General features: G+C 45.6%; 1 protein-coding gene across 1 annotated transcript in view; it reads left to right on the forward strand.

The window, feature by feature from the left end:
* slitrk3b (SLIT and NTRK-like family, member 3b) overlaps window positions 1-4348 on the forward strand; it is a 6114-nt gene extending 1766 nt beyond the window's left edge. The window contains exon 2 of the mRNA XM_058396022.1: window positions 1-4348. This exon is cut by the window's left edge and continues 731 nt beyond it. Coding sequence (XP_058252005.1) covers window positions 1-1831 — 1831 coding nt within the window. The 3' untranslated portion in view covers window positions 1832-4348.
* Window positions 4349-23333: the final 18985 nt, after the last annotated feature.

The raw sequence follows: 23333 nt of genomic DNA on the forward strand, positions 1-23333 counted from the left end.
CGTCCAGCTGCGGGCCTGGCTGGAAAGAATACCGTACACCTCCGTGGTGGGAGAGATCACGTGTGAGTATCCATTCCACCTGCATGGAAAAGACCTTAGAGAGATCAAACGGCGTGAGCTGTGCCCCACGCTGACGGATGCTGAACTTGAGGCCAATCTAGGAATCCCTCACTCAGTTGGAAAAACGAGACCAACCAAGCCTTCGTCGATGTTCTCTGCAAACCAGAACACGGTGTCGTCCGTGGAACAGAAGAACCTGAAACCGACACGAAGGCCGAGGCCATCGAAAACCCCACCCACACCGCGCAGCATTTACCCGAACCATCCTCCGATCGCTGGATATGAGACAAGGCCACCCATCCCCATCATATGCCCCATCGGGTGCACCTGCAACTTGCACATCAACGACCTCGGCCTGACGGTCAACTGCAAGGAGAACGGATTTCACAATGTTTCTGAGCTAACGCCGCGACCGCTAAATGCAAAGAAGCTCTATCTGAGCGGAAATCTAATCCAGAGGATTCATAGGTCTGACTTCTGGAATTTTTCCAGTCTGGATTTGTTACACTTGGGGAACAACCAAATATTTTACGTTCAGGAAGGTGCCTTTGGAAATTTACCCAATTTACGCAGCTTGTATCTAAATGGGAATAACATTGAGAAGCTAACGGCGGACATGTTCCTTGGCCTGCACAGTCTGCACTACTTGTATTTTGAATATAATGAGATAAAGGAAGTTCAGCCGGCGGCGTTCAGCCCAATGCCTGCACTTCAGCTTTTGTTTCTCAATAACAATCTTCTACATTCACTTCCAGTCGGCACGTTTCAAGGAACTTCGCTCGCCCGGCTCAACCTACGCAACAACTACTTCCCTCACCTGCCGGTGGGAGGGGTTTTAGAGCACCTTCACGCTGTGGTGCAGATTGACTTGAATCAGAACCCCTGGGATTGTGCGTGTGAGATCGTTCCGTTAAAACAGTGGTTGGATACGTTGAGCTCGGTGGTCATCGTTGGCGAGGTGCTGTGTAAGACGCCAGATGCCATGTTGGGGAAGGATTTGCGCTCTCTGAGCTCGGAGGTGATTTGTCCCGAGCTTTTAAAACCCTCCTCGACTCCAGATGAAAGGGACATGGAGTTTTCACCCTCGTTCCCTCCTAAAGCTGTCATTCCTCTCTCCGTACTCGTTCTCAGCCTCGTCGTTCTGTTTGTCTCCTCATTCTTTGCTGCTGCGGCACTCTGCACGTTTATTATGAAAAAGCGTGACAAGCTTCCGTTCAGGAAGCAGGAAGAGGCGGGGTTAACCGGAATTCAGATGGAGTGTGGAATATTTACAGAAACTCCACCCACTTTGCCTGAAACTCCACCCTCTAACCATGTCTATGAATGCATCACTGTGCCAGCTTCTCAATGTGCACCCTATGAGCGTGGGCGAGAGGGGGTGGGGCCTCTAGCGCTTTGCAAGGAGGAGGCGGGGCCTCTAGAGTGTAAGGTGGAAGGGACAGATTGCGGAGAGAGCAGTTCCAATTACAGAACGGCGCTGGAGAAAGAGGAGGAGTGGACGACTGTAGTCGGCCACACCCCCATCAACACCGTGACGGATATAGCCGGTTTCCATGGGAATGGAATACTTTGTCCGACAGTGATCGACAGCCAAGGGCCAACTCCCAAAGTGGGACTGGTGCACAGCCTTTTCGGGACGAGTCCCTGGCTAGGAGACATCAGTCCAAAGCAAGCGCTCGCCACGGACGCAGAGGCGAGGACAGACTGCGCTAATCAAACCCCGAGCAATTACTCCACTCCAATTACGCTGCAGAGATCGTATCAGTTTTAAAACATTGAGGATAAAATAAAAGTCTTAACTTCCCCATCGTCTTTCTTCCAGAATTGAATAATGGTAAGACTGAACGCCACGTTGCTCTGGAGGAAGTCCCTGTACTCGGACTTTTATAACAAGTGCCTTCATGAGAGCAGCCAGCAACCATGTAAAGATGATTATTTTTATACAATTACAGTTTATTTATCTAAAACACAGGTTTAGGGAAAAAGGACAAAGCTGCAAAAGGAAGGAACGATGCGTCTGAACCACAGATCTCCATATTAGATACCTACCTAGCTGATGACATCATTACTTGCGCTAATGTGTGATGAAGTAATCTAAAATAACGTATACAGGCAGTGTGTAAAGGACTCAGGAGATGTGTAAAGAGATTTATTTACAGAAAAGTAAACAACAGACAAGGAACCAAACAATAATCTTGCTGAGAACAAGAACAATACAAAATCAGTGGCAAGACTTTGCAACGTTTCTTTAGAGCTAGACCAGGAAGTAAAGAGAAGCTGAGAACAGCGTGGAGTTTTTCTGTATTGGGATGTGGTGTGGAGTGTTTATGGGGACACTGTGGAGTGTTTAGGGTCAGTGTGGAGTGATTATGGGAACTGTGGAGTGTTCAGGGGGACACTATGGTGTGTTTACAGGGATTGTGTAGAATGTTCAGGGGGACAGTGTGGAGTGTTTAGGGGGACTGTGTGGAGTGTTTAGGGGAGGACAGGGTGATGTGTTCAGGGGGACAGTGTGGAATGTTGGGACAGGGTGGAGTGTTTAGAGGAGGACGAGGTGGAGAACAGCCCTCTGCTGGTGTGGAGGTGAATCGTCACGATACGAATAATGATGTCACAATCATGTATTTCTAGACGCAAACATCGTCATTTTTTTTCCAGAGAAAGTGTATTTACACTCTATTTTGATATTAACGAAGCAGATTTTATGGAGTATTATAAAATTTAGCACTACATAATGAACTCTTTGCACTGTTACTGTAGTATTATATAACATTTAACATCATCCAGTGCAACATCATACACAACCTGCAACACTTACAGAAATATATCGGCTACGAGCACGCAGCATTCGATGATTTCTTTTTACTTTAAAATGATTTGATTCATTTTGCATGAAATTCTGTGAATTATAATACGCTGGGATTTAAGGCAGTTCTACTTGTGGTTGTTTTATTGCACTAACAGTAGCTGAGCTACATCACGCATAACAATGACCCAGAACGCTCTCATTTATATCTATTTCTATTTTAACGGAACATTTAGCTACTTTAGACATCAAAGCTTCTAGATTAGCTGGAAGAAAGCATAGTTAGCGTTTCCTTAATTAGCTAGCTGACTAACATACCCCGATATGCTTGAGATGTAAATATTTATTTCCAAATGCTCGTCTAAGATGCATGAATGTTTAATCCTTCACATTACTTCAGACAGGTTTTCCAGTCTTCCATATATTGCTGCTAAGAAATATACCTTCTGCTACCAGTAGCTTGTAAGCTATCATGCTAATCGAGTGTAAATCGTTCGTGGCTTTCAGAAAGAGAAAAACGAAGATTCATTTTGAAAAATAAAATCGTTTCTTAGGTTGCTGGCAGAGCAACAACACAGAAACGTCAGAGAAAAACTAGCTAGCTAACATCAAAAACATTTACAAACAAACTAGTCAGACAAAAAATGTCCAAAATGTTTACCATGCAAAAACTAGCTAACTTGCTTAAAAGAAAAATTTCAATTCAAAATAGCTAGCTATGCTCAGCGTAAAGAAACCCCAACAGGAGTTGGCTAACGTTAAAAAATATCCACGATCTGACTAGCTAACAACACACTAAATTCCTAAAACAGGATTAGCTCATTTTGGAAATCTACCCAATCAAATATAAACATTAGCTTTAATTCCACAAGACAAAAGCTAACTAATGCTAACGATATCAACAAACAATCTAGCTAAGTAATGCCAGAAATTAATTCTTATACAAAAGCTAGCTAACATAAAAAAACGAACCAGCTAGCAAACATCAAAAAAAAAACTTTCCAAACAGAAGTTAGCTAATGTTAAAGAACCTGGATAGTTCACGGCGGGGGAAATCTGGCTAATTTTCTGGGCTACACCCAAAGAAAAGTTAGCATGCTAGCTGAAGGGTTTCAGTTTCAGTAGTGTGCACTATCTAGGGCACTAATATGGATATCTGTGGTATGAAGCCTGGCTTTTCTGCTGCTGTGGATTCTTTTTGTTTCCTTTTTGTTTTCTTTCCTGTGATTAGCGACGTTTCAGCGACGGAGTGAAACTGTACAGCGTTTTTATTCCACATTTAAGCGGACGGTGGTGACGGACGCTCTGAGGCCAGACGCACATTTTTATAATCATCCATCTGCGTGCAGGACGTGTGCTTATATTTATTCTTATATTTCAGTGTTATTAATTATTAATTATTCTTAATTATTATTCCTGTACATCATGTTTAATTAATCAGTGTACAATGATTCTGCCTCTCGTTTAGCCTGAACTGAATAAAGGAAGATAAATGCTAATTGCTGATCATGCTAATGTGCACTTGTTCACTTCCTCTAGTCACACTGTAGTGTGTATTACTCACAACACACACTTGCTCACTATTTTAGCTCACTGACGTGTCTCAGTGACACCGTGGTTCATTTAAACTTGACTAGCGTCAGAGGGCTGGTAATGGAGATCTAAGGGCTTACACCAGTCATGCTAACAGTCTTAGCAGGCTAACAGGTTTAGCTGATTAAAAGGTACTTCATGCTAGGTGCTGTGCCAGGATGATGTCATAGTATTATCTTTATATTATCTTCATCAGAATAAATGTAAACTCCATCTGTCTCACTCTCTCTCTGTCTCACTCTCTATCTGTCTCACTCTCTCTCTGGCTCTTTTTCTCTCACTCTATCTGCTACTCTCTGTATCACTCTCCATCTGGCTCGTTCTCTCTCTGTCTCAATCTCCACCTGTCTCACTCTCCATCTGTCTCTTTCTATCTGCCTCTCTCTCTCTCCTTGTCTCACTCTATCTGTCTCACTCTATCTGTCTCTCTCTCCCCTTGTCTCACTCTTCCCTTATGTCTCTCTCTTCCTTGTCTCTCTCTCTCTGTCTCTCTTTCAGTTTCCCTCGGCAGTGTTAGCACTGCGCTGAGTGTTAGCATGGTTTCCCGTATGGAGCTGGTCCGTTGGTAGTTATGGGGTTAGCGGGAACACTGGCTCCTGTGTGGTATTGCGTATATGTAAGGAAGTCTAATTATATCCGGTCTAACATTAGCTCCTCCAGTTACGTCTTTATTGATCTGAGCCCAGAGATAAAAATAGCGTGGCTAACGCTATAAGCTGAGTGTGTGGATATTAAGGTGTGTCAGCATCAGCTCGTGTGATTCAGAACGCACGCTATCACCATCTCCATGACGACCACCCAGATTACAGACATCTCAATGGTTATAGGAATGCAAGCTACATGCTAAAAGTAATGCAACGTAATGCTACACTGACCCTGCGTAAAACTTTCTGTTTCTAATGAGTGACCCTGTTGAAAGGGGCGGAGTTCACACTGTGTCTGTCTCTCTACCTGTCTAACATTCTTATTATCATCCACTCATCCCTTTCTGTCTGAATATCTGTCTCTCTCTCCCTGTCTCACTTACTGTCATCCCCTCTGTCTCACTCTGTCCCTGTGAGGTGTGTTACAGTGTTACCCAGAATCCCCCTGTGGTGTGTGTGTGTGTGTCTGTGTTAGTGTTACCCAGAATCCCCCTGTGCTGCGGTGTGTGTGTGTGTTACAGTGTTACCCAGAATCCCCCTGTGCTGCGGTGTGTGTGTGTTACAGTGTTACCCAGAATCCCCCTGTGGTGTGTGTGTGTGTGTTACAGTGTTACCCAGAATCCCCCTGTGGTGTGTGTGTGTTACAGTGTTACCCAGAATCCCCCTGTGGTGTGTGTGTTACAGTGTTACCCAGAATCCCCCTGTGCTGCGGTGTGTGTGTGTGTTACAGTGTTACCCAGAATCCCCCTGTGCTGCGATGTGTGTGTGTGTTACAGTGTTACCCAGAATCCCCCTGTGCTGCGATGTGTGTGTGTTACAGTGTTACCCAGAATCCCCCTGTGGTGTGTGTGTTACAGTGTTACCCAGAATCCCCCTGTGGTGTGTGTGTGTTACAGTGTTACCCAGAATCCCCCTGTGGTGTGTGTGTTACAGTGTTACCCAGAATCCCCCTGTGGTGTGTGTGTGTTACAGTGTTACCCAGAATCCCCCTGTGGTGTGTGTGTGTTACAGTGTTACCCAGAATCCCCCTGTGGTGTGTGTGTGTTACAGTGTTACCCAGAATCCCCCTGTGGTGTGTGTGTTACAGTGTTACCCAGAATCCCCCTGTGCTGCGATGTGTGTGTGTTACAGTGTTACCCAGAATCCCCCTGTGCTGCGATGTGTGTGTGTTACAGTGTTACCCAGAATCCCCCTGTGGTGTGTGTGTGTGTGTTACAGTGTTGCCCAGAATCCCCCTGTGGTGTGTGTGTGTGTGTTACAGTGTTACCCAGAATCCCCCTGTGGTGTGTGTGTGTGTGTTACAGTGTTACCCAGAATCCCCCTGTGGTGTGTGTGTGTTACAGTGTTGCCCAGAATCCCCCTGTGGTGTGTGTGTTACAGTGTTACCCAGAATCCCCCTGTGGTGTGTGTGTGTTACAGTGTTACCCAGAATCCCCCTGTGGTGTGTGTGTGTTACAGTGTTGCCCAGAATCCCCCTGTGGTGTGTGTGTGTTACAGTGTTACCCAGAATCCCCCTGTGGTGTGTGTGTGTGTGTGTTACAGTGTTACCCAGAATCCCCCTGTGGTGTGTGTGTGTTACAGTGTTACCCAGAATCCCCCTGTGGTGTGTGTGTGTTACAGTGTTACCCAGAATCCCCCTGTGGTGTGTGTGTGTGTGTTACAGTGTTGCCCAGAATCCCCCTGTGCTGCGATGTGTGTGTGTTACAGTGTTGCCCAGAATCCCCCTGTGCTGCGATGTGTGTGTGTGAAACAGTGTTACACAGAGTCCCCCTGTGGTGTGTGTGTGTTACAGTGTTACCCAGAATCCCCCTGTGCTGCGGTGTGTGTGTGTGTTACAGTGTTACCCAGAATCCCCCTGTGCTGCGATGTGTGTGTGTTACAGTGTTACCCAGAATCCCCCTGTGCTGCGATGTGTGTGTGTGTTACAGTGTTACCCAGAATCCCCCTGTGCTGCGGTGTGTGTGTGTGTTACAGTGTTACCCAGAATCCCCCTGTGCTGTGGTGTGTGTGTGTGTTACAGTGTTACCCAGAATCCCCCTGTGCTGTGGTGTGTGTGTGTTACAGTGTTACCCAGAATCCCCCTGTGCTGTGGTGTGTGTGTTACAGTGTTACCCAGAATCCCCCTGTGGTGTGTGTGTGTTACAGTGTTACCCAGAATCCCCCTGTGGTGTGTGTGTGTTACAGTGTTACCCAGAATCCCCCTGTGGTGTGTGTGTGTTACAGTGTTACCCAGAATCCCCCTGTGGTGTGTGTGTGTTACAGTGTTACCCAGAATCCCCCTGTGGTGTGTGTGTGTTACAGTGTTACCCAGAATCCCCCTGTGGTGTGTGTGTGTGTGTGTTACAGTGTTACCCAGAATCCCCCTGTGCTGTGGTGTGTGTGTTACAGTGTTACCCAGAATCCCCCTGTGCTGCGGTGTGTGTGTGTGTTACAGTGTTACCCAGAATCCCCCTGTGCTGCGGTGTGTGTGTGTTACAGTGTTACCCAGAATCCCCCTGTGCTGCGGTGTGTGTGTGTGTGTTACAGTGTTACCCAGAATCCCCCTGTGGTGTGTGTGTGTGTGTGTGTTACAGTGTTACCCAGAATCCCCCTGTGCTGTGGTGTGTGTGTGTGTGTTCCAGCAGGTGTTAATGAGCGGTGTGTGTGTGTGTTCCAGCAGGTGTTAATGAGCAGTGTGTGTTCCAGCAGGTGTTAATGAGCGGTGTGTGTGTTCCCGCAGGTGTTAATGAGCGGTGTGTGTGTGTGTGTTCCAGCAGGTGTTAATGAGCGGTGTGTGTGTGTGTGTGTTCCAGCAGGTGTTAATGAGCAGTGTGTGTGTGTTCCAGCAGGTGTTAATGAGCGGTGTGTGTGTGTGTGTTCCAGCAGGTGTTAATGAGCGGTGTGTGTGTGTTCCAGCAGGTGTTAATGAGCGGTGTGTGTGTGTGTGTGTTCCAGCAGGTGTTAATGAGCAGTGTGTGTGTGTTCCAGCAGGAGTTAATGAGCGGTGTGTGTGTGTGTTCCAGCAGGTGTTAATGAGCGGTGTGTGTGTGTGTTCCAGCAGGTGTTAATGAGCGGTGTGTGTGTGTGTTCCAGCAGGTGTTAATGAGCAGTGTGTGTGTGTGTTCCAGCAGGTGTTAATGAGCGGTGTGTGTGTGTTCCAGCAGGTGTTAATGAGCGGTGTGTGTGTGTGTTCCAGCAGGTGTTAATGAGCAGTGTGTGTGTGTGTTCCAGCAGGTGTTAATGAGCGGTGTGTGTTCCAGCAGGTGTTAATGAGCGGTGTGTGTTCCAGCAGGTGTTAATGAGCGGTGTGTGTGTGTTCCAGCAGGTGTTAATGAGCGGTGTGTGTGTTCCCGCAGGTGTTAATGAGCAGTGTGTGTGTGTGTGTGTTCCCGCAGGTGTTAATGAGCAGTGTGTGTGTGTGTGTGTTCCCGCAGGTGTTAATGAGCGGTGTGTGTGTGTGTTCCCGCAGGTGTTAATGAGCAGTGTGTGTGTGTGTGTGTTCCCGCAGGTGTTAATGAGCGGTGTGTGTGTGTGTGTTCCCGCAGGTGTTAATGAGCGGTGTGTGTGTTCCCGCAGGTGTTAATGAGCGGTGTGTGTTCCAGCAGGTGTTAATGAGCGGTGTGTGTTCCAGCAGGTGTTAATGAGCGGTGTGTGTGTGTTCCAGCAGGTGTTAATGAGCGGTGTGTGTGTTCCCGCAGGTGTTAATGAGCAGTGTGTGTGTGTGTGTGTGTGTGTGTGTGTGTGTTCCCGCAGGTGTTAATGAGCAGTGTGTGTGTGTGTGTGTTCCCACAGGTGTTAATGAGCAGTGTGTGTGTGTGTGTGTGTGTGTGTGTTCCAGCAGGTGTTAATGAGCGGTGTGTGTGTGTGTGTGTGTTCCAGCAGGAGTTAATGAGCGGTGTGTGTGTGTGTTCCAGCAGGTGTTAATGAGCAGTGTGTGTGTGTGTTCCAGCAGGTGTTAATGAGCAGTGTGTGTGTGTGTGTTCCAGCAGGTGTTAATGAGCGGTGTGTGTGTGTGTTCCAGCAGGTGTTAATGAGCGGTGTGTGTGTGTGTGTTCCAGCAGGTGTTAATGAGCGGTGTGTGTGTGTGTGTGTTCCAGCAGGTGTTAATGAGCGGTGTGTGTGTGTTCCAGCAGGTGTTAATGAGCAGTGTGTGTGTGCGTGTGTGTGTTCCAGCAGGTGTTAATGAGCGGTGTGTGTGTGTGTTCCAGCAGGTGTTAATGAGCGGTGTGTGTGTGTGTGTTCCAGCAGGTGTTAATGAGCGGTGTGTGTGTGTGTGTGTGTTCCAGCAGGTGTTAATGAGCGGTGTGTGTGTGTTCCAGCAGGTGTTAATGAGCAGTGTGTGTGTGCGTGTGTGTGTTCCAGCAGGTGTTAATGAGCGGTGTGTGTGTGTGTTCCAGCAGGTGTTAATGAGCGGTGTGTGTGTGTGTGTGTTCCAGCAGGTGTTAATGAGCGGTGTGTGTGTGTTCCAGCAGGTGTTAATGAGCAGTGTGTGTGTGCGTGTGTGTGTTCCAGCAGGTGTTAATGAGCGGTGTGTGTGTGTGTTCCAGCAGGTGTTAATGAGCGGTGTGTGTGTGTGTTCCAGCAGGTGTTAATGAGCGGTGTGTGTGTGTGTGTGTTCCAGCAGGTGTTAATGAGCGGTGTGTGTGTGTGTGTGTGTTCCAGCAGGTGTTAATGAGCAGTGTGTGTGTGTGTGTGTGTTCCAGCAGGTGTTAATGAGCGGTGTGTGTTCCAGCAGGTGTTAATGAGCGGTGTGTGTGTTCCAGCAGGTGTTAATGAGCGGTGTGTGTGTGTGTGTGTGTGTTCCAGCAGGAGTTAATGAGCAGTGTGTGTGTGTTCCAGCAGGAGTTAATGAGCGGTGTGTGTGTGTGTTCCAGCAGGTGTTAATGAGCAGTGTGTGTGTGTGTTCCAGCAGGTGTTAATGAGCGGTGTGTGTGTGTGTTCCAGCAGGTGTTAATGAGCGGTGTGTGTGTGTTCCAGCAGGTGTTAATGAGCAGTGTGTGTGTGTGTTCCAGCAGGTGTTAATGAGCGGTGTGTGTGTGTGTTCCAGCAGGTGTTAATGAGCAGTGTGTGTGTGTGTGTGTTCCAGCAGGTGTTAATGAGCGGTGTGTGTTCCAGCAGGTGTTAATGAGCGGTGTGTGTGTTCCAGCAGGTGTTAATGAGCAGTGTGTGTGTGTGTGTTCCAGCAGGAGTTAATGAGTGGTGTGTGTGTGTGTTCCAGCAGGTGTTAATGAGCAGTGTGTGTGTGTGTGTGTGTTCCAGCAGGTGTTAATGAGCGGTGTGTGTGTGTGTTCCAGCAGGTGTTAATGAGCGGTGTGTGTGTGTTCCAGCAGGTGTTAATGAGCGGTGTGTGTGTGTGTGTTCCAGCAGGTGTTAATGAGCGGTGTGTGTGTGTGTGTGTTCCAGCAGGTGTTAATGAGCGGTGTGTGTGTGTTCCAGCAGGTGTTAATGAGCGGTGTGTGTGTGTTCCAGCAGGTGTTAATGAGCGGTGTGTGTGTGCGTGTGTGTGTTCCAGCAGGTGTTAATGAGCGGTGTGTGTGTGTGCTCCAGCAGGTGTTAATGAGCGGTGTGTGCGTGTTCCAGCAGGTGTTAATGAGCGGTGTGTGTGTGTGTGTGTTCCAGCAGGTGTTAATGAGCGGTGTGTGTGTGTGTTCCAGCAGGTGTTAATGAGCGGTGTGTGCGTGTGTGTTCCAGCAGGTGTTAATGAGCGGTGTGTGCGTGTGTTCCAGCAGGTGTTAATGAGCGGTGTGTGCGTGTGTTCCAGCAGGTGTTAATGAGCGGTGTGTGTGTGTGTTCCAGCAGGTGTTAATGAGCGGTGTGTGCGTGTGTGTTCCAGCAGGTGTTAATGAGCGGTGTGTGTGTGTGTTCCAGCAGGTGTTAATGAGCGGTGTGTGTGTGTGTTCCAGCAGGTGTTAATGAGCGGTGTGTGTGTGTGTTCCAGCAGGTGTTAATGAGCGGTGTGTGTGTGTGTTCCAGCAGGTGTTAATGAGCGGTGTGTACGTGTGTGTTCCAGCAGGTGTTAATGAGCGGTGTGTGCGTGTGTGTTCCAGCAGGTGTTAATGAGCGGTGTGTGCGTGTGTTCCAGCAGGTGTTAATGAGCGGTGTGTGCGTGTGTTCCAGCAGGTGTTAATGAGCGGTGTGTGCGTGTGTTCCAGCAGGTGTTAATGAGCGGTGTGTGTGTGTTTTCCAGCAGGTGTTAATGAGCAGTGTGTGTGCGCGTGTGTGTGTTCCAGCAGGTGTTAATGAGCGGTGTGTGTGTGTGTGTTCCAGCAGGTGTTAATGAGTGCGGTGTGTTAATCAGTGTGTGATGCGCTGCTGTGATAATGACGTCGCTGCAGCTGAAGGATCAGAGAAGTGTGCGGTGAAACAAACGAGTGCTAATGAACTCCAGCGCTAACGAGGACTCAACAGGAAACGAGCAGAGATGCTAAAATTAGCGCGGCGCAGGACGGCTAACAGGAAGTCAGATTTCCTTTAATAACGAGGGAAAGTGTTCTGATCCTCACTGCTGCTCATTAGCACAGCGCTGTAAATAAACGAGCACTTTAGCTCCTAATGACCAAATTCATCGCTAATGACCTCGCTAGCGGAAACAGCAGCCTGTGGAAACACACACACACACACACACACTGCGCCGGAGAATTAGCATAATGTGTTTTTTAATGAGTGTTGCGACGGTGCACTTCAACTAACCCTGAGAACAAACACACACACACACACACACTCACTTGGACTGGACCCTTGATCATATCAATATGATCATATTTACATAACTGTGTCATACTGAGTGGGAACACACACACACACACACACTCTCACATGAATGTAAGAAATGGGTTGTGGTAGGTGCAAGGTTTATTTGCGATGTGAGATGTGTGTGTGAATGTATGTTTATGTGCATGTGTGTGAGTGTGTGTATGTATGTATGCACGTGGATGTGTGTGAGTGTGTGTATGTATGTACGTATGTTTGTGTGCGTGTGTGAGAGTGTGTGTATGTATGCACGTGGATGTGTGTGAGTGTGTGTATGTATGCACGTGGATGTGTGTGAGTGTGTGTATGTATGTTTATGCATGTGTGCACGCGTGGATGTGTGTGAATTGTGTGTGTATGTGTGTGTGTGTGTGAGATCTCACCAGTGGAGATAAAGACGATGTTTCTGATTTGTTCTATAAAGTAAATAAAACAGTTGGAGTGTCTGATCTAACGCTGTGATGTGATTGGTTGTGGTTGTTGTTTATAGCAGGATTAATTCTCTTTATTAGCTCTGTATTGATTTGGTGATCAGACTTTAATAAAGACTCGGTGTGTGTGTGTTCACTGATTGGCTGAGAAGCTCTGAAGTTCTGAAGCTCACGTTGCTTCATGATTTCATCAGCGCTTCAGCAGAGCGTTCCATTACGCCTGCTATTTTCAGCTCATTCTCTGAAAAACGGTGTTGTTCTGCTGGTCATGTGACCGCTGTTGCCTGGCAACCGGAAGCTGTTGGCCGCTGCAGCAGCAGGAATGATAAAGAGCAGAGTGTGAAGTGATTTCTCTCCCAGCTACAGGACGAGTTAATGATGGAGATGCTAATGCGGCGTGTGGCTTACGAGCAGAGGAAGCTGTTAATAAGATGTTAAGGAGACGTGGAGCGTTGAGCGCCAGCACTTCATCATCCTCACACTCGTCCCGTTACCGCGGAGACGCCCAGATGAGATTCCCTCGGCATGGTGCGGGAACGGGGACGAGAGCTCGCTCTCCGATTAGACCAACACTGAGAGGAGCGTGCAGCGGAGCAGCAGTCACAAACACACCATCATCATCATCATCCCCAACACCATCATCATCATCACCTTCATCATCAACACCATGAGGATTGTGCAGTGGAGCAGCAGTCACAAACACACCATCATCAACACCGTCATCACCACCAACACCTTCATCAACACCATCATCATCAACACCTTCATGATCAACACCATCATCATCAACACCAACACCATCATCAACACCTTCATCACTACCAACACCATCATCATCAACACTGCGAGGAGTGTGCAGTGGAGCAGCAGTCACAAACACACCATCATCATCACCTTCATGATCAACACCTTCATCACTACCAACACCATCATCATCACCACCACCAACACCATCATCATCAACACCTTCATCACTACCAACACCATCATCATCAACACCTTCATGATCAACACCATCATCATCAACACCTTCATGATCAACACCTTCATCACTACCAACACCATCATCATCAACACTGCGAGGAGTGTGCAGTGGAGCAGCAGTCACAAACACACCATCATCATCACCTTCATGATCAACACCACATGGAGCGTGCAGTGGAGCAGCAGTCACAAACACACCAACACCTTCATCATCAACACCATCATCATCAACACCATCATCAACACCTTCATCATCATCAACACCATCATCAACACCATCAACACCTTCATCATAATCAACACCATCATCATCAACACCATCATAATCAACACCATCAACACCATCATCATCAACACCTTCATCATAATCAACACCATCATCAACACCTTCACCATCATCAACACCTTCATCATAATCAACACCATCATCAACACCATCATAATCAACACCATCATCAACACCATCATAATCAACACCATCATCAACACCTTCATCATAATCAACATCAACACCTTCATCATCATCAACACCTTCATAAACACCATCATAATCAACACCATCATCAACACCTTCATCATAATCAACACCATCATCAACACCATCATAATCAACACCATCATCAACACCATCATCATCAACACCATCATCAACACCTTCATCACAATCAACACCATCATCAACACCATCATCAACACCATCATAATCAACACCATCATCCACACCATCATCAACACCTTCATCATAATCAACACCATCATCAACACCATCATAATCAACACCATCATCAACACCTTCATCATAATCAACACCATCATCATCAACACCATCAACAACACCATCATCAACACCTTCATCATAATCAACACCATCATCAACACCTTCATCATAATCAACACCATCATCAACACCATCATCAACACCATCATAATCACCTTCATCATAATCAACACCATCATCAACACCTTCATCATAATCAACACCATCATCAACACCATCATCAACACCATCATAATCACCTTCATCATAATCAACACCATCATCAACACCATCATAATCACCTTCATCATAATCAACACCATCATCAACACCATCATAATCAACACCATCATCAACACCATCATAATCAACACCATCAACACCTTCATCACAATCAACACCATCATAATCAACACCATCATCAACACCATCATAATCAACACCATCATAATCAACACCATCATCATCAACACCATCATCATCAACACCATCATCATCAACACCATCATCAACACCTTCAACACCATCAACACCTTCATCATAATCAACACCTTCAACACCATCATAATCAACACCATCATCATAATCAACACCTTCATCAACACCTTCATAATCAACACCTTCAACACCATCATAATCAACACCATCATCATCCACACCTTCATCATCAACACCTTCATCATAATCAACACCATCATCATCAACACCATCATAATCAACACCTTCATCATAATCAACACCTTCAACACCATCATAATCAACACCATCATCATAATCAACACCTTCATCAACACCTTCATAATCAACACCTTCAACACCATCATAATCAACACCATCATCCACACCTTCATCATCAACACCTTCATCATAATCAACACCATCATCATCAACACCATCATAATCAACACCATCAACACCATCATCATCAACACCTTCATAATCAACACCATCATCATCAACACCATCATCAACACCATCAACACCTTCATCATAATCAACACCATCATAATCAACACCTTCATCAACACCATCATCATCAACACCTTCATCATAATCAACACCATCATCAACACCTTCACCATCAACACCTTCATCAACACCTTCATCATAATCAACACTATCATCAACACCTTCATCATAATCAACACCATCATCAACACCTTCATCATAATCAACACCATCATCATCAACAACATCAACACCATCATCAACACCTTCATAAACACCATCATAATCAACACCATCATCAACACCATCATCATCAACACCATCATCATCAACACCATCATCATCAACACCATCATCATCAACACCATCATCAACACCTTCATCATAATCAACACCATCATCAACACCTTCATCACAATCAACACCATCATCAACACCTTCATCACAATCAACACCATCATCAACACCATCATCATCCACACCATCATCAACACCTTCATCATAATCAACACCATCATCAACACCTTCATCATAATCAACACCATCATCAACACCTTCATCATAATCAACACCATCATCATCAACATCAACACCTTCATAAACACCATCATAATCAACACCATCATCAACACCATCATCATCAACACCTTCATCATAATCAACACCATCATCAACACCTTCACCATCAACACCTTCATCAACACCTTCATCATAATCAACACTATCATCAACACCTTCATCATAATCAACACCATCATCAACACCTTCATCATAATCAACACCATCATCATCAACAACATCAACACCATCATCAACACCTTCATAAACACCATCATAATCAACACCATCATCAACACCATCATCATCAACACCATCATCATCAACACCATCATCATCAACACCATCATCATCAACACCATCATCAACACCTTCATCATAATCAACACCATCATCAACACCTTCATCACAATCAACACCATCATCAACACCTTCATCACAATCAACACCATCATCAACACCATCATCATCCACACCATCATCAACACCTTCATCATAATCAACACCATCATCAACACCTTCATCATAATCAACACCATCATCATCAACACCTTCATCAACACCATCATCAACACCTTCATCATAATCAACACCATCAACACCTTCATCATAATCAACACCATCATCAACACCATCATAATCACCTTCATCATAATCAACACCATCATCAACACCATCATAATCAACACCATCATCAACACCTTCATCACAATCAACACCATCAACACCATCATAATCAACACCATCATCCACACCATCATCAACACCTTCATCATAATCAACACCTTCATCATAATCAACACCATCATCATCAACACCATCAACACCTTCATCATAATCAACACCTTCATCATAATCAACACCATCATCATCAACACCTTCAACACCATCATCAACACCATCAACACCTTCATCATAATCAACACCATCATCAACACCATCATAATCAACACCATCATCAACACCTTCATCATAATCAACACCATCATCAACACCATCATCAACACCATCATAATCACCTTCATCATAATCAACACCATCATCAACACCATCATAATCACCTTCATCATAATCAACACCATCATCAACACCATCATAATCAACACCATCATCAACACCTTCATAATCAACACCTTCATCAACACCATCATAATCAACACCATCATCCACACCATCATCAACACCATCATAATCAACACCATCATCATCAACACCTTCATCATAATCAACACCATCATCATCAACACCATCATAATCAACACCTTCATCATCAACACCATCATCATCAACACCATCAACACCTTCATCATAATCAACACCATCATCAACACCTTCATCAACACCTTCATAATCAACACCTTCATCAACACCATCATAATCAACACCATCATCCACACCATCATCAACACCATCATAATCAACACCATCATCATCAACACCTTCATCATAATCAACACCATCATCATCAACACCATCATAATCAACACCTTCATCATCAACACCATCATCATCAACACCATCAACACCTTCATCATAATCAACACCATCATCAACACCATCATAATCAACACCTTCATAATCAATACCTTCATCATAATCAACACCATCATCATCAACACCTTCATAATCAATACCTTCATCATCATCAACACCATCATCAACACCATCAACACCTTCATCATAATCAACACCATCATTAACACCATCATAATCAACACCTTCATCAACACCTTCATCATAATCAACACCTTCATCAACACCTTCACCATCATCAACACCTTCATCAACACCTTCACCATCATCAACACCTTCATCATAATCAACACCATCATCAACACCTTCATCAACACCTTCACCATCATCAACACCTTCATCATAATCAACACCATCATCAACACCTTCATCATAATCAACACCATCAACACCTTCATCATAATCAACACCTTCATCAACAACACCATCATCATCAACACCATCATCAACACCTTCATCATAATCAACACCATCAACACCATCATAATCAACACCATCATCAACACCTTCATCATAATCAACACCATCATCAACACCTTCATCATAATCACCATCATCAACACCATCATAATCAACAACATCATCAAAATCAACACCATCATCAACACCTTCATCATAATCAACACCTTCATCATAATCAACACCTTCATCATCAACACCATCAACACCTTCATCATAATCAACACCTTCAACACCATCAACCATCAACACCATCATAATCAACACCTTCATCAACACCTTCATAATCAACACCTTCATCAACACCATCATAATCAACACCATCATCCACACCTTCATCATAATCAACACCATCATCATCAACACCATCATCATCAACACCTTCATCATCAACACCTTCATCATCAACACCTTCATCATCATCAACACCATCATCATCAACACCATCATCATCAACACCATCATCATCAACACCATCATCAACACCTTCATCAACACCTTCATCAACACCATCATCAACACCTTCATCATCAACACCTTCATCATCATCACCTTCATCATAATCAACACCTTCATCATAATCAACACCATCATCAACACTATCATCATCAACACCATCATCATAATCAACACCATCATCATCAAAACCATCAACACCATCATCATCAAAACCATCATCAACACCTTCATCATAATCAACACCATCATCATCAACACCATCAACACCATCATAATCAACACCATCATCAACACCTTCATCATCATCAACACCATCATCAACACTATCATCATCAACAACACCATCATAATCAACACCATCATCATCAACACCATCATAATCAACACCATCAACAACACCATCATAATCAACACCATCATCAACAACACCTTCATCATAATCAACACCATCAACAACACCATCATCATCAACACCATCATAATCAACACCATCAACAACATCATAATCAACATCATCAACAACACCTTCATCATAATCAACACCATCAACAACACCATCATCATCAACACCATCATAATCAACACCATCATAATCAACACCATCATCAACACCATCATCAACACCTTCTTCATCAGCAACACCATCACCAACACCATCATCATTATCAACACCTTCATCATCACCATCATAATCAACACCATCACCAACACCTTCTTCATCAACACCTTCATCACCAACACTATCATCATCATCACCTTCATCATCACCAACACCTTCATCATCACCTTCATCACAATCAACACCATCATCATCAACACCTTCTTCATCATCAACACCTTCTTCATCATCAACACCTTCTTCATCATCAACACCTTCTTCATCATCAACACCTTCTTCATCAACACCTTCATCATCACCAACACCATCACCATCACATACATCATCAGCACCTTCATCATCAACACCTTCATCATCACCAACACCATCACCTTCATCATCACATTCATCATCATCATCAACATCAACACCACATGGAGCGTGCAGTGGAGCAGCAGTCACAAACACACCATCATCATCCTCACCAACACCTTCACCAACACCTTCATCAACACCTTCGTCATCATCAACACCATCATCATCAACACCTTCATCATCATCAACACCATCATCAACACCTTCATCATCAACACCATGAGGAGTGTGCAGTGGAGCAGCAGTCACAGACAACACACCATCATCATCAACACCTTCCTCATCACCAACACCATCACCACCTTTGTCATCACGGTGAGCAGAGGCAGTGTTGCGTTGTAGTGTATAAACATCGGGGTGTGTGTGTGTGTGTGTGTGGTTCCAGCAGGTGACGTGGTGTGTGGATGTTGTGTTACTTCCCCCTGATGGAGTGTGTTAGTTTATCTGGGTGTCTGCGAGCGACAGAGTGATAAATGAAGACCGTGTTTCTGCTCTACAGCCGCGGGGGTTCTATTAAAGCTGCATCAATCATCCTGTGGCCATCTTTAACACACAAGCACACCGTCACACTCTACTACACACTAATTACACACACACACCCCGCGTGGAGTGCAGACAGATAACCAACATCCAGGACACACTCCTGACGAGTTCACACCCTGATCCTCTTCAGTATAAACATCTGACCTAGTGACATGGTGACTAGTTAGAATAGTAACCTAGCAAAACCTCATCTGTTACTTTAACTGGTTAGTTAGCAGGTGGTGTGAGTTAGTGAGGTGGTGAGAGTTAGTGAGGTGGTGAGAGTTAGTGAGGTGGTGAGAGTTAGTGAGGTGGTGAGAGTTAGTGAGAGTTAGTGAGGTGGTGTGAGTTAGTGTGAGTTAGTGAGGTGGTGTGAGTTAGTGTGAGTTAGTGAGGTGGTGAGAGTTAGTGAGGTGGTGTGAGTTAGTGTGAGTTAGTGAGGTGGTGAGAGTTAGTGAGGTGGTGAGAGTTAGTGAGGTGGTGTGAGTTAGTGAGAGTTAGTGAGGTGGTGTGAGTTAGTGAGAGTTAGTGAGGTGGTGTGAGTTAGTGAGGTGGTGCGAGTTAGTGTGAGTTAGTGAGGTGGTGAGAGTTAGTGAGGTGGTGAGAGTTAGTGAGGTGGTGAGAGTTAGTGAGGTGGTGTGAGTTAGTGAGGTGGTGAGAGTTAGTGAGGTGGTGAGAGTTAGTGAGGTGGTGAGAGTTAGTGAGGTGGTGAGAGTTAGTGAGGTGGTGTGAGTTAGTGTGAGTTAGTGAGGTGGTGTGAGTTAGTGTGAGTTAGTGAGGTGGTGAGAGTTAGACAGAGTTAGTGAGGTGGTGAGTTAGAGAGAGTTAGTGAGGTGGTGAGTTAGAGTTAGTGAGGTGGTGTGAGTTAGAGAGAGTTAGTGAGGTGGTGAGAGTTAGAGTTAGTGAGGTGGTGAGAGTCAGAGAGAGTTAGTGAGGTGGTGAGAGTTAGTGAGGTGGTGAGAGTTAGAGAGAGTTAGTGAGGTGGTGAGTTAGAGAGAGTTAGTGAGGTGGTGAGTTAGAGAGAGTTAGTGAGGTGGTGAGAGTTAGAGTTAGTGAGGTGGTGAGAGTTAGAGAGAGTTAGTGAGGTGGTGAGAGTTAGTGAGAGTTAGTGAAGTGGTGAGTTAGAGAGAGTTAGTGAGGTGGTGAGTTAGTGAGAGTTAGTGAGGTGGTGTGAGTTAGAGAGAGTTAGTGAGGTGGTGAGAGTTAGAGAGAGTTAGTGAGGTGGTGAGTTAGAGAGAGTTAGTGAGGTGGTGAGAGTTAGTGAGAGTTAGTGAGAGTTAGAGAGAGTTAGAGAGGTGGTGAGTTAGAGAGAGTTAGTGAGGTGGTGAGAGTTAGAGAGAGTTAGTGAGGTGGTGTGAGTTAGTGAGGTGGTGTGAGTTAGAGAGAGTTAGTGAGGTGGTGTGAGTTAGAGAGAGTTAGTGAGGTGGTGTGAGTTAGACAGAGTTAGTGAGGTGGTGAGAGTTAGTGAGGTGGTGAGAGTTAGTGAGGTGGTGTGAGTTAGAGAGAGTTAGTGAGGTGGTGAGAGTTAGAGTTAGTGAGGTGGTGAGAGTCAGAGAGAGTTAGTGAGGTGGTGAGAGTTAGTGAGGTGGTGAGAGTTAGAGAGAGTTAGTGAGGTGGTGAGTTAGAGAGAGTTAGTGAGGTGGTGAGTTAGAGAGAGTTAGTGAGGTGGTGAGAGTTAGAGTTAGTGAGGTGGTGTGAGTTAGAGAGAGTTAGTGAGGTGGTGAGAGTTAGAGAGAGTTAGTGAGGTGGTGAGTTAGAGAGAGTTAGTGAGGTGGTGAGTTAGTGAGAGTTAGTGAGGTGGTGTGAGTTAGTGTGAGTTAGTGAGGTGGTGAGAGTTAGTGAGGTGGTGAGTTAGAGAGAGTTAGTGAGGTGGTGTGAGTTAGAGAGAGTTAGTGAGGTGGTGTGAGTTAGTGTGAGTTAGTGAGGTGGTGAGTTAGAGAGAGTTAGTGAGGTGGTGAGTTAGAGAGAGTTAGTGAGGTGGTGAGAGTTAGTGAGGTGGTGAGTTAGAGAGAGTTAGTGAGGTGGTGAGTTAGAGAGAGTTAGTGAGGTGGTGAGTTAGAGAGAGTTAGTGAGGTGGTGAGAGTTAGAGAGAGTTAGTGAGGTGGTGAGTTAGAGAGAGTTAGTGAGGTGGTGAGTTAGAGAGAGTTAGTGAGGTGGTGAGAGTTAGTGAGAGTTAGTGAGGTGGTGAGTTAGAGAGAGTTAGTGAGGTGGTGAGAGTTAGTGAGGTGGTGTGAGTTAGTGAGAGTTAGTGAGATGGTGAGAGTTAGTGAAGTGGTGAGTTAGAGAGAGTTAGTGAGGTGGTGAGTTAGAGAGAGATAGTGAGGTGTGGAGAGTTAGAGAGAGTTAGTGAGGTGTGGAGAGTTAGAGAGTTAGTGAGGTGGTGAGAGTTAGAGAGAGTTAGTGAGGTGGTGTGAGTTAGTGAGAGTTAGTGAGGTGGTGAGTTAGAGAGAGTTAGTGAGGTGGTGAGTTAGAGAGAGTTAGTGAGGTGGTGAGAGTTAGAGAGAGTTAGTGAGGTGGTGAGTTAGAGAGAGTTAGTGAGGTGGTGAGTTAGAGAGAGTTAGTGAGGTGGTGAGAGTTAGAGAGAGTTAGTGAGGTGGTGAGTTAGAGAGAGTTAGTGAGGTGGTGAGTTAGAGAGAGTTAGTGAGGTGGTGAGTTAGAGAGAGTTAGTGAGGTGGTGAGAGTTAGAGAGAGTTAGTGAGGTGGTGTGAGTTAGTGAGGTGGTGAGAGTTAGAGAGAGTTAGTGAGGTGGTGTGAGTGTGTAAGTAAACAGAGTGAAGGAGTGGGGTGGTTGTAGTGTTGGGGTGGTTGTAGTGTTTGGGGTGGTTGGAGTGTTGGGGGTGGTTGGGGTGTTGGGGGTGGTTGGGGTGTTGGGGGTGGTTGGGGGTGGTTGGGGTGGTTGGAGTGTTGGGGTGGTTGGAGTGTTGGGGTGTTGGGGGGAGTGAGTTCTAAAGCACACTGAAACACACAGGATGTTTATTTTTTTATTCGTTTCCTCCAGTTTATAAATTACACTCTCAAAAAGAGGAAAAGGAAATGACAAAAAGATGAAAGAAACAACAGACTTTTGTATATTACATTATAACAGGAATTTCCCATAAACCCTCACACTCACTCCCTCTCTCACTCATCCTCCCCCCACACACACACTCACTCCTTCACACATCCCTCTCTCCCCCACACTCTCACTCCTTCACACATCCCGTCTCTCTCTCTCCCCCCCCCACACTCTCACTCCTTCACACAAACCCGTCTCTCTCTCTCCCCCACACACTCTCACTCCTTCACACATCCCGTCTCTCTCCCCCCCCCCACACTCTCACTCCTTCACACATCCCGTCTCTCTCTCCCCACACTCTCACTCCTTCACACAAACCCGTCTCTCTCTCTCCCCCCCACACACTCTCACTCCTTCACACATCCCGTCTCTCCCCCACACACTCTCACTCCTTCACACACCCCGTCTCTCCCCCCCACACACCCTCCCACTCCTTCACACATGCCGTCTCTCTCCCCCCCACACACTCTCACTCCTTCACACATCCCGTCTCTCCCCCCCACACACACTCTCACTCCTTCACACATCCGTCTCTCTCCCCCCCCACACACACTCTCACTCCTTCACACATCCCGTCTCTCTCTCCCCCCCCACACACACTCTCACTCCTTCACACATCCCGTCTCTCTCCCCCCCACACACTCTCACTCCTTCACACATCCCGTCTCCCCCCCACACACTCTCACTCCTTCACACATCCCGTCTCTCTCTCTACTCCCACACACACTCTCACTCCTTCAAACATCCTGTCTCCCCCCCTCTCTCTCTCTCTCTCTCCCCCACACACACACTCTCACTCCTTCACACATCCCGTCTCTCTCT

This window comes from Hemibagrus wyckioides, linkage group LG07 (assembly GCF_019097595.1).
Source record: "Hemibagrus wyckioides isolate EC202008001 linkage group LG07, SWU_Hwy_1.0, whole genome shotgun sequence".
NCBI classification, from domain to species: Eukaryota; Metazoa; Chordata; class Actinopteri; order Siluriformes; family Bagridae; genus Hemibagrus; species Hemibagrus wyckioides.